At 35.2% G+C, this 12,821-nt stretch overlaps 1 protein-coding gene across 1 annotated transcript in view; it reads right to left on the reverse strand.

The window, feature by feature from the left end:
* Positions 1-12,821, reverse strand: part of DNTT (DNA nucleotidylexotransferase) — a 75,937-nt gene that overhangs the window by 7,260 nt on the left and 55,856 nt on the right. The window contains exon 10 of the mRNA XM_051618229.1: positions 12,576-12,659. Within this exon, the coding sequence (XP_051474189.1) occupies positions 12,576-12,659 (84 nt within the window). The remainder of the gene's footprint in view (positions 1-12,575; positions 12,660-12,821) is intronic.

A 12,821-nucleotide genomic window follows, 5' to 3' on the forward strand; every position in this document is an offset into this window, starting at 1 on the left:
GATATTCAGATAATGAGTGTGTCTGATCAGTGCATCAAAATTATCTGTGCAATTGTGTGTCTATAAAACAATACATTGAAGTATTTTTGTTGTAATGTCTTCTGCAGTTCTTACATTGACAGCAGCCGTCTTCTGTACTCAACGTTCATATTTAATTGAGTTCAGAGTAAGATTCTGACAACAAATGGGTATAGCATTAAATTATATCTCCATGAAAATGTTAGAAATAATAATTAGAAATAAAAAAATTTGGAATAGCTGCAAACAACTGTCACTTGTATGGAAGAATTTCCGTAAATACTAATACAATCATTGGTGAAATTTTTCATAAAAGGCTGCAGTAGCACATAGAATTGTTTCTTGATATCTTATTATTAAATGTAATATGTGTCAATAGCCTCAAGCCTTTTTCTAACCTGAAAAAGACTGAAGAGAGAAGAAACAGATTTGCAAGCTTGAACTAGCAACATTTTCATTTATTGTATTATCAGAATTGCAAGGAAAAGTGTTTTGGGGATTTCACTAGGAAATTATTGAAAAACAAAATGGTATCTGCCTGAAAGGAAGGGGGAAAAAAAGAAGGAACAGAAAGACTAGAAAGCAACACATGTTATCTTAGCTGTTCTGTTTTGTTGGGTTTTTTTTAATTATTATAGTAGAAAAGCATGCATCTTGCTGGCTCAATTTCACATGAAGTAATCTGATTCAATAATCCAATTCAGTAAGAGGAGAAAAATAAGTTCTCAGTGCAAAATTAAAGACAGTCCAATGTTACAGGCTTTTTCATTTGACCACAGTGTGCTGTATGGAATTCTGGTGAACCTTAGTAAACAAGGCTTATGAAACGATGCAAGTTCATTGTTGCTTTTCACCTGAGAAGCCTGCTTTGCCTCACTAGCCTAAATATCCCCATTAGATCACAACCAAAAGAAAACTTGAAAACACTGAGGTCACAGAAAAGGCAACCTCTGCAAGGAAAGCATATTTTCAAACAAAAAGTCAAGTTCCAAGGCCAACTACTGAATGCCCTCAATGCAGATATCTAGGAATTCTTGGATGTGACAAGTACAAGGACCACCATCAAAGAAATTGAGTCAGAAAGGCCCGAAAGAAGACAGGACGGGCAGCTATGCACTTACATCTTCTCTGTGAAAGGTCACTCGGAAGAAATGTAATCATATTATACAGACTGATTGATGAAAAATTATACAAACTCACTCAATGGTGCCACTAGTTGGACCTTTTCTTTATTGACAATTAAGTTATTGCAAGTTCCAAAACAAACTCTTTGATTTGATTATATTCTTGATCCCCATCAACTTTAATTAAGTTTATCCTGAAATCATAAGCATGGAGAAACTAGTAACATTTTCTAAAAATTACTGGAAAATAGAAGGACAAAAAGGAGGATGTCAGTAACAGACTAGCAAAAGACAAAAATACAGGACGTAGGAAAGTGTTGCTGAATGATTGACTTGACATGACCTCCTAATGGTACCTCTTGTACTAACACTTCTTACAATACTGAAGAGGCTGATGAGCCTCTGCAGTTCAGCATTTTCATATGGAGAATGTGTGCAACATATATAACAAGTCACAAAGGTCAAGAGGAAGAAAGTAACATAAATTTTCAGTGGAATTTTATCTCAGACAGTTGTGTTTTTTTTCAGGCAGATGTTAACTCAGACTAAAAATCTCTAATAAAATTACTCAGAACATTTTACTTCAAACAAATTAACAGGACCACACAAAAAATTTAGTTCAACCACCAGCCAACCAAAAAGCAAGATCAAAAATGTGCATAGAATAGAAAGTAATGAAAGGGAAGGTTTGGGGGAAAGCAATAGTCTAGATGAACTTCTCAGGTTCTTAATAAAGCGCTGTAGCAGATTGAATAAAAAAAAAAAGTTAACCTGGTTTTGATTTATCTTAATGGGTTTCTGAGACAGTGGGTTTCTGAGGGGAAGGTGCAGATAGCACCTGCCAAGTGACTCAGCAAAGAGCAGCTGTAAAGGAGGGTGAGGAAGGATGATGCAAACTCTAAAAAGATAGTCCCACCTTGCTCATTATTGAAAGGAATCACTTTCTGGGGTGATTTCTTGCAGACAGAGCTTGTGCATTAACTGGACCAGCTAACATGTTTAAAAGGTACAAGCCGCAAGGTTTGAAGAAGCTGATTAGAAAAATGCATGAATAGTCTCTATAGCAGCAGAAAGCAACAGACTTCAAAGAAAGGTAGCATTTTGCTGAGGGCATTACAATGTGCTTGTGTCTATATTTGAATTTACTATCCTTGATTAGTATGATTTATAACACTATATGTTAAAAAGGAATAAATGTGGTAGTATCCAGAGATTTTTTTAAAATAACAGCCCAGTGCTGCTGTCCACATTTAAAAATTATTTACTTCAATAGTAGAAATTGGCAATATCAGTGTATACCCACAGGGACTATGATTCATTTTTGTTTCAACAGCTGGATGTGTGCCTCCTCAATCCATTTTATGGTCTTTGATAAAGGGGTGCAGCCCCCACACTAGGATTTCTACCTGAAATTCAAGTCTGTCATGTTCAGCTATGCAGTTTACCTTCATCATTGCAATCAGCTGTACTCCCTCTTTATTGACTTGTAATGACCAAGATAAAAGCATACTTTGCAAACACTGATCAGGATGCCAAATACTTTCCTTCTTTATCCTACAGTTAACTTTACATGTTGTACATCTTGGTAGGAAACAAATCTGCTCAGAGCTTCAATGTAGCAAGTAGCTTTGCAATTTTAGACCACTTACAGACACAGGATTGTGTAAAGCAGCTGTAGTTGAAAGTGTTACAGAAGATACATAAATTTCTGCATTAAGCTGACTGATATGAGATGGAGTCTACAATGGAATTAGGGAATACAGTGCAACATCTATCCGTAAAACAGTGGCTGGTACTCTGAAATCATTAGTCAATTCACTAGAGTAGACAAAGTGCTAACAAGAATCACTGTAATCAATAACTTCCACAGCAAGATAAATTATTTTATGGAGAGGGTGGGAATAGAGGAAAAAAATAATAATCTAAATAAAGTAATTTCCAGATAAAAATGCATACAAATCTGACATTATATGAGGTTTCAATTAATGGTATTCAATTATTATCTTGTGTAGTACTAATGCTGTTGGAAAGTAACAGAGAAACGTGGAACTCCTCCATGATCCTGATATTCATGCTGCTAGCCAGCCTCAGAGGGGCAGCGTCTGATTCCATCACCAGTCACTGAGACAATATTTCCAGAATCAGACACTGCTGCTTGAAAAAACATGACAGAATCAAGCCGTAAGGAAATGTGTAGGAGCTACCCATTAATGTATTTCAGTAGCATTTATCTTCAGTATGGTCAACACACATTTTCATATTTATTGTAGATTAGTATAATATCTGAGCATCTATCTTCTAGTAGTTTCCTAAACAGTATGACAAACAACTTTCAGGTACTTTCCTTCCTTTTCTTTGATGGCAGCATAACTGTTTTCAATAGTGAATAACCTGAAGTGCCTATGACATTATATTATCTCCAAATGTAATATTAATGTTTAACTGATATTTTCTGTACCGTTCACATCACTGTAATATTCACATCATCCTGCTTGTTTTAAAATAAAAACAAATCTGTTCCTAATCCACCTACAAATAACATGATAAATAAATCAGAGAGAAAAAAAAAATGGCTCTTTGAAATAACATTATAACAAATCATGATTGGAAAAGCAATATTACAAGCATTATCCATTGACTCAATACCTTCAGGCAAAATTATGTGTAGTGATACTGAAGCAAAACAGTGTAGTAGAATTCCTTCTAATAATTCCAGGTATTAATAATTTTGGAAGGTATTAGAAGCTGAAATAATAAATTCCCACTTCATTTTACCACTGGATATGTCCTGTGCTTTTAATCAAAAATACCATACATGTTTCTCTTACAACTGTTCTCTGATTCTACTTCTAGGTTTATTCATATTAAATTTCTCAACAATAAAAAGTAGATACCCTGAATAAACTAGAATAATCAGGCTAATACTAGGGTGTTCTAGAATAAATAAAGAGTAGAATACATTACCATACAGACTACGAGAATATGTTGTTAGTTTTGGGGCGCGTAAAGTGAAGAGAAACTCGGAACTTCCTAGCTGACAATGCAGGCAAATAATTTAACATGTTAAATTCCACATTTTTTAAAACAAAAAGAGAACAAAAATTTATTGCCCCTGTAGCTCTCAGACAATCAGTGTCTCATCACAAAGTCCTTAAAAATCAAGAGGAATTGCTTTCTTTTCCTCTTTAGCTATACTTCTGGTTTGCTTTAAGTCTGTTACTTAAATTAGCTTCAGCATGTCAAATACTGTCAAGTTGGTTTATTGTATTTTTCTTTGTTAGCATTCATATTAATGCTAAATAAAATGCTAAATAAAATGAAAAATGCAGAATCCTAGATTTTATGAAACACAGTGAGTGTAATTCCTATGGGTTTATTATAAACAAACCACTTCAAAAGAACATTGAGATTGCAAAATGCAAGACCTTCAGCTTTCCTATGCACATGCATAGAGACTTCTTTTCTTCAAAGAAATAATGCCTTCGATTTCTGTAACACACCTGGGCTTCTTTCACTAGGCAGGAAATATATGGAGCCACAGGGCTAACAAATATTTGCTGCCAGCACTGACAGCAGAGTTGCAGCCCAATGTGGGATCAATGAGTCTTGGCAAACTGAGCTTTTACCATCTCTATTTGGTCTAGCTCCCTCTCTTCTCCGCTATACTAAGCTGTAGCCTTGATCTCTCCCCTTAGATATCTAATGTAAGTTCAGGCTCCACTCATGCCATATTCAGAGTAAAGTGAGATAAACACAGTTTACTCAGATATTTGGAACAATTGAATGTTTACCCATTTCCTGTTGCCAGCTTAGAGCATTAGTCTGATGAATTGAATTTTTCTTTTAGTCCACAAAACTTACACTCTTCTCTCTCCCTTTCCCACAATGCAGCTGCTACTCAAATATACTCTTTCCGTTCCCCACTGCTTTTCTCAGCCGCTCTGCACTTCCTTATCAAATACGTACATCCACCACAGACTTCACATTCTCACTTCCACTCTGGCCCTTGGCTCTTTCACTTGCCAGCTCATTCTCTACCTAACTTCTCCATAGATTCCTTTTTTTTTTTTTCCTAACAGAAAATCTGAGACTATGTTGCCTGCCCCACATTCAATAACTTACCCAAGAAAAATGATTGAATAACTGAATTGAAACATTTGAAAATAGTTGGCTCTGTACTGCTCTAGAAATTAAAATTAATTCAAAATTATAGTCAAAATATTCCGGATCTGCACCTACTTACGCATTTTGGGAGCTCTTTCTTTTCAGTAGCAACACAGGTTTCACTGAACTGTTCAGAAAATGCACCGAGCAAAGGAAAGAAAAATTCACTAGATCTTTGTGTTAGATGTACAGTTTTCTGTTGCTAAATTACAAAAGTTAGCTAAATACATACATTGCAAGCAGAATTCCTAAAGATGAACAATCATCTGCTATATGTGAAGCATTTCAAATGCTAAAAGAACACTGGGAAGAAGCACATTTTGGAAGAAAATGCATAATATATTTTTTAAATCTACCAAAAGATAAGTAAATTATTTTAATTCTTAATTTTTAAAAATAGACCAGGTGTAAAAAAAAAAAATCCCCCAAATCACCGATGTAATTTCCACTTTTTTGAGAGTGAGAAGAATAAGAATGCAAATAGAAGTATGTGCATCTGTTTACAATAACTCAGTGTTTAATTGTAGTAATAACTGTGTGAACAACTGATCACACTGGAAATCAATATTATAAACTTTGGATCTTTATGTTTACTTCAGCTTTAATCCAGTCATTATTGCAGACATCCAATGCAAACTCTGCAGCTGCAGCATCTTTAATTCATCAAGATGCTCTCAATGCTGACTGTCTCACTGTTATAATTTCATAATTTTAGAGCAGCATCTGCCAAAACAAGGCTGTTACATGCAGTTTTTAAAGAATCATAAAAAATGTCCCTCTAACTGTGCAAGTAAACTTCTGAAGACATATTTTTTCAGTTAAAGGTAGTGTGGAACAGTCTCAGATGATACAAGAAAAATTATATTGATACTGTAACTGTTGAAAACACAGTTAAATGTGCTAATATTTCACTTCTTTATGTAATAAAATGAGGGTATACAATAATAGTCAGCTTTTATTCCCACTGATACAAGCTTTTGAGAAATAATATATATATAATATATTGGGTATTGACAGAAAATAATCAATGCTTGGAAAACAAAGCTGGCTTTTTATTAGGAGATATGTTTACAAAGTTCCTGGAAGTGCAGGTAAGAACCCAGCCATCTGCAATTAGTCTGGCTTCCTCAGAGCTGTTTCTGTCCTCAAAGCCAAGTCACCACATGAACATAATTTTTCCCATCCACTTGATCAATGTCAGGTAAGACATGTCAAAATAAAACTTACTGGCTAAGTGTCATGCCAACAACAGTGGTTTAGACTCAGCCAGAGAAAAATTAGATTGTCACAGGAGAGACTAAAAGTTCAAGTATGTTGCCAGGCATGACTGGATGGTTGTCTGTGAAGGAGCTACTTAGGTAAAAGATGGGCAGCAGCAGAACTCAGCAAACTTACAGATACACTTGAGATAGCTCATCAGAGCATCACAGTCTTATAATAGTCATTTACCTGTGCTGCAATCACACCTTGATTTGGATTTACAGATGTATGCAAATACAGACAGGGCAAGTCCTGCTTGAACAGTAACTAAAGGTTTTTCCTAAATAGGAATGTATTCGGCAGGCAAATGGCATCAAGACAGTGAATACACCTTGAATGAAAGCAAAAAGCAATAGGGAAATCCCACCACAGCTGAAACTGTGTGGAGTGGGGATTTTTTAAACAGCCTTCTTTACTGTAGCTACAAGGAACAGTTTCCAAAAGATTACCAAAATGTAAAAACAATCTAAAAGGAGCTTATTTTCTGACAAAATGGGCTCTGAAATATTTAATAATGGTACTAGTTTTAAATTAATTCAGATAAGGGAGTTTGGTTAAGAAGTAATAATAAAAAACGATTGATAAATCCTGCATTTTAAAAACCCAAAATTATCCACAGTATAATTGGTAGGGTTGGGCTTTGCATAGTGTATAAGATCATCCACAAGCATCTTCTGTACTTAAGTCTGGGTCATCCTCACATCAAGCAATGCAGAGAAACACTATATGGATGTTGCTGGCTGAGAATCACTGGAATGTAACTTCCTAGGATTCCTAGATAACATGCAGTCCTAAGAAATAGTAGTCACACAAACATAATATCCCATTGCCTTGTGAATAGATCTATTAAAAAAAAATTAGTTTTATTTTGTTAGAATTTTCCTACTCACTTAAACTTGGGTGTTCCATAAAACTGGTGCAGTTATGAAAATATTGCCCTAAAAAAAAACCAACAACAAACCAGTAGAACCTATTGGAATCTTAGTTATATTTTAAACTATAAAACTACAATTAACTATTTTAATTTTTGCAGAAAAATAGGTTCAGACACTCTCCACAGTGCCCCTCTGCATGACAAGGATACTCTACTTCAGCTAACAGTACCAGAGTTTGGTAAACTAGCAACCAACAACCTTTGTGGTTCCTGCATCTTATTCCAGGTTGCTGACACTGTAAAAGGGGAGAAGCACTCATACTTCAACAGCAACTCCTTTAAGAATAGAAAGCCTGTGGTTTGTCAGCCACTTTAAAGATTAAAATTAATAAAACATTAAATTGAAAGCAAATCACATATTTATTGCATTCTCATGCAAGCATATGATATATATTCAGCTTAAAGACAGGTGTTTAAAAATAAAAGAGTTTGAAGTTGCATCATCTTTAGTTAGATCCACTAGATCTCTCTCCATTTCACCCAACTGACAAGCTTCAGGAAGTTGTCAAAACTTGATAATGACTGTCCTAGTACATCATGAACTTTTAATCATTGCAAAAATCTCAGTATGTTGCAACCTGCATGTATACATATCAACTAAAAACTGCAGATCAGACAGTTGATGACCACGTTGCACAAACACATCACAGAGGTCAGTGATTGCACTCTTATTAGCACCTGATTAAGTCTAGACGCAACACGAATTGTAACAAAAACCTCTTTATAGTGGGTTAAGGGATAATTGACTCTCAATCCAATATAGACGTGTAAAAACAACCAATGATGCCATTGTTTCCAGCTTAAAGACTAATTTTTTTAAGGGGGAGCCAGTTGTTCATCTGACTTAACTTAGAGTTGACACAGAAAAAATGAAATTCTTTTTTGCAATAGCACTTCTACTTTATTTAAAGAGTGTATTTTTCATTTATGAATCAGGAAAGTTTTACAGTGAGATTTAATTGGTCTGGTTCATGTGTCATGCCATTTGTAACCAGTTCAGCAATAATAACTTTTATAAGACACCAGGAATATAAGATTTCTCTTTCCTCCTGATGACTCCTCAACAAACTCCATTCCAGAAATGTGAGAATCATTGTAAGGTTTGATCTCTGGCTGATGTAAATCACAAAAACTGCATGGTTCAAGTTGGTATATACAAGTGCTGATTTCCATAGCCTCAGGACACAATTCTGAAGAGTCACAGATTTGGATATCTACTCTTTTTCTTTTAGAAAAAGAGCCTGTCAGATAACTGGTAGGGAATTTTCAATTCTTGCTGTCACAATTTTCCTACCATAGGATGATCTACAATACACCCTTTTGATTACAGAAAAAAAAATCATTAGTTTAATAGTTGCACACTGTCTTCCTAAACCCAGAAATACATGACAAAGACTCATACTCATACTGGAGGGAGGGTGGGGGGGGGCTGATCAAGGTTGAGGAATAATTTCACAGTGTAACTTTGTAACGAGTCCCTGGGGGAAGTATCTGCTCCTTTTTTTCCCTTCTGCAAAGCTATGTAATTTATTCCTAACTGCTGCGTTAATGCTCCCTCTTCCAGTCAGAATCCCTTTGGAAATACATTAAAGTAACTAGGACTCTCTCCTTATTCAACCCCTGGAACACTGGACTGTGGGATTCTCTGACACACATCACATTTCAGGCAGCGGGCCACAGTGGAAGCTTCAGTGCCAAAGGGCTGATTAATATTAATATAGAAGAATAAACTATACCAGATTATATCCTGGAACATAAAGCAAACCAGGAAACTGTTGTCTTTTATAATGAAAGAGTCTCTTACAAGCACTGTTAAGTTCCATAAAAAATAATAATAATAAACAAAGTATATTTGCTATTTTATGGTTTATTAACTTCTTATACCAGCTTGACAAATTTTAAATTGTGACAGGCAAGTGTTTTCAGCTAAAGGATTTGGTCTTCATCAAGATCAAGAATTAGCTTGACTTACCCTGACCTTTCTATCCTTTTTGCACACAGACAGTAATAAAAGAAGAAGAATGAAACAGAACGGATTTGGCCCAGATCCTGAATTATAGCCCTGTGACTGTTACAGAGTTGTGCAGGAAAGTTTGTCTGCCAGGACAGATTCAGTGACATCAGGTAACTTCTCTTCAGCAACCAAGGAGAGAAATACGGAAACGATGTAATCCCATTTTTACCTATGGTGCCTAACTAACCTTATTTAAGTTTTGTTGATGGATCTTGAGCAGCTTGCACTGAAGTCTAAAAGATTTGGAAGTCTAAAAGAGGGTGGAGGTAAAACATCTATGTGTTTATTTTTTCCCCCTAGTCAAATGTTTTGAGGGTTTTTTGTGGGTTTTTTTTGTTTGTTTTTGTTTTGTTTTGTTTTTAAATAAAAGCACTAGAATTACAATAAAGAATATTCTCTAGTCTTCATCATTAAAACCCTACACATTTCACAATTTTGGTTTACATTCCCTGAAACAGCACTAAAAGTTACTATTTTCATCACTGATTTTAAGCTTACTAACCTGATGATCCTAAAAATTAATCTTTGCAGCCACACATCTTTCTGCAAAATTCTTTTCCACCATGAGTCATCATCACAAGTTTCCCAGGTACACACACCATTGCTGTATTATGCACATTCTTAACTTTATTACACACTGGGTGGCAGTGTGAAAGGTTTTTTGTCCAAAATGTCCCTTGTGGGAATAACAATAGGAAATTGCAAAGTTTAACATAGATATTTTTTTTTTTCAATATAACACATTAAATTCTAGATAGGAAAACACTTAGAAGAGGGGTGGGGTTGTCTCCCTGCTTCGTGTTAGAATGTTACTATTTGAAAAAAGACCTCGTTTTATACAGGTTATAACTTTAGTGCTGAGATTTTTTCATGTTGCCTATCTGCCTTAGAATTTTCTTATTTTCTGGAAAATTTCAGCCAACGTAATTTAGCTATTTATGAGAATGCAGCAGAGACAAGAACAGTATTCTGCTGAGTCAAAATACTGTTGTGACTTCTTGTTTGAAATCTGTGCTATGCTTTTTTTTGCAGCAGAAAACAAAACTTGGAAGTAAACTGGCTGTGTCTGGGATTAAATGAGAAATGGGGCAATATTTGAAAGCAAGTGGAGTGCCCAGTGGAAAGGGACATTTGACACATTCATGTCATTCATTTGATACATGGAAGTCCTAGATTAAGGACTTCTTTTTCCCTTGCCCTTGTAATAGAATTTCTGCATCATAGTAAGTAATAAGGAAAATATTTTTAATCTTGCTTCTCAGTCCTCCCACTAATCCTTTTTCTTTGTTTTTGGGAAGTGCAGTGAGGAAGGGTAAGTTGATATGTAGAAGGTCTGGAAATTTATTTACAACTACAGTCAATGGGAAACATGGCATAGATATATACAATTTGATGTATTTTTCAAAGTCCTGGGGCAGATACTCAACTGGAGAAAATTCAGGTCAAACTGCAATGGATATTTAGGGCCTTAAATCTTTCTACAGCTCAGTTCTTTACTTGAAAATTTGGGAAGACAAGAGCATCTTTCTGCCCAGAGGACATTGTGAAGATAAACTTATCATTTATCTGTGAAATGTCCTGTCTAGTCCAGTGAAATTCACAAGAAAACACTTGCCCAGAAGGATTTGAATGGTACATCAGATATAAAGCCTAAATGCAATAATGAATAAATTATAGTGATTGGTGCAGTTCGTCAATTAACACTGTCTATTTTGCATCAGTGAATGCAACAGGGTTCCAGATAAAAAAAGCAGATTTATTTATATATACTTGTACACCAAGCAGGCAAATTTTGCTGCACACAAAAATAGCACTGGCATTTCTTAAATTCCTTGTATTTCCCTAGTTCAGTTATCTGTTACACCCAAAAATGCTATTTAACAGAGCACAGATTAACTTGCAGATAGCATTTGCTACATTATGTTGAGGGAAAGAGTTTATAATTTGAATGCTTTAAAAACATAAAAGAAAGGCAGAAAACACAGATATAATCCCTGAGTTCAGGAAGAAACATCACCCGTTAGACATTTGACAGCATATTTATCCATTATGCAATTTTGTATTTTCTTCTGAAGCATCTAGTATTGACAATTGTTGGACACATATTTGACTAACAGGATCATTAAGCTGATCATTTCCCCAGGTTTCTTCATGAACTGAGGATGCTACAGTATCTGAGCTTTACAACAACACATGGAGACAGCTGAAATGGGGCAAGGACTTAGATCGCTGCTGTGTCTCACAAACAAGCAAGAAGAAAATTGTTCATGTGAGTAGAGATGCTAAAAGTAGTCTCTGTTCTATAGGGAATATACAGGAAAGATTAATGTAAAATCTTGACATGGTACTTTTGCCTTCCCCTATAATGACATCTTCAATATTGAATTTGTTTATTATTAAAATGGCCTAATACAAATACAGGCATTAAGCGAGATAAAAGCAGGGTTCAGTAGAAATTCAGCCAAGGTCATTTACACCAGAAATACTACTGATTACTGCAAAGACTTAAGTCTCACTAAACAAAACTCCATATCAGCTTCTGAACACAGATCTTTCAAAGCAGGATAATCCCCGATCTCCACTTAGTATCACACTCTACAAAAACTTCCTCAGGCCTTCTAGTTGAGCCTGTACCACTCAATAACCCTTCTTCCTTTGAAATGTCAGTACAACTCCTATTGAAATTGTCCCTGTGACATATAAATGACCTTCCGTTCTGAAATGGGACAGTAAATTTTTTTTCAATACTTGCAGATGAGTTATTCTTAGTTTTGTGAAGGTCACGTAATTCCTTCCAAACACTACTATCTAATGTATGTTTCTTGTTAAATTTCAGAAATTACCTCAGCCATGCAAAAAAAAAGATTTCTGGATTTACTTATCCAGATTCAATCAGGCTCTATCAGTGAAACTATATCTTGTGAAGGCAAACTGTTTTACCACATAATAGATAGAGAATGGAACTAAAATATTCTATGTACTTGAATATAACAAATAAACTGAAAATGCATACTCAGAAATAGAAACACAAAATAGCTTTATTTCTGAGAATAAGCAGTACCTTTCTCCTGTCATATAAAGCATGGTTATCCAATATCATCTTCTTTTCATGAGTAGCGTATCTCCGCAAATCACGACCGAATTGCTGTAAAAGATACAGGAAATATGAGAAATTCTGACAAAGCAAAATAAAAATGGACATGTAAAAATTACCTCTATGAAAAGACAACAGGCTGAACCATGGATCATCTGAAAGGACAGTGTTTTGATATGCAACAGTATCATTTCAGTTGGTTAGTCTGCAAAT

The sequence above is a fragment of the Apus apus genome, chromosome 4 (assembly GCF_020740795.1).
Source record: "Apus apus isolate bApuApu2 chromosome 4, bApuApu2.pri.cur, whole genome shotgun sequence".
NCBI lineage: Eukaryota > Metazoa > Chordata > Aves > Apodiformes > Apodidae > Apus > Apus apus.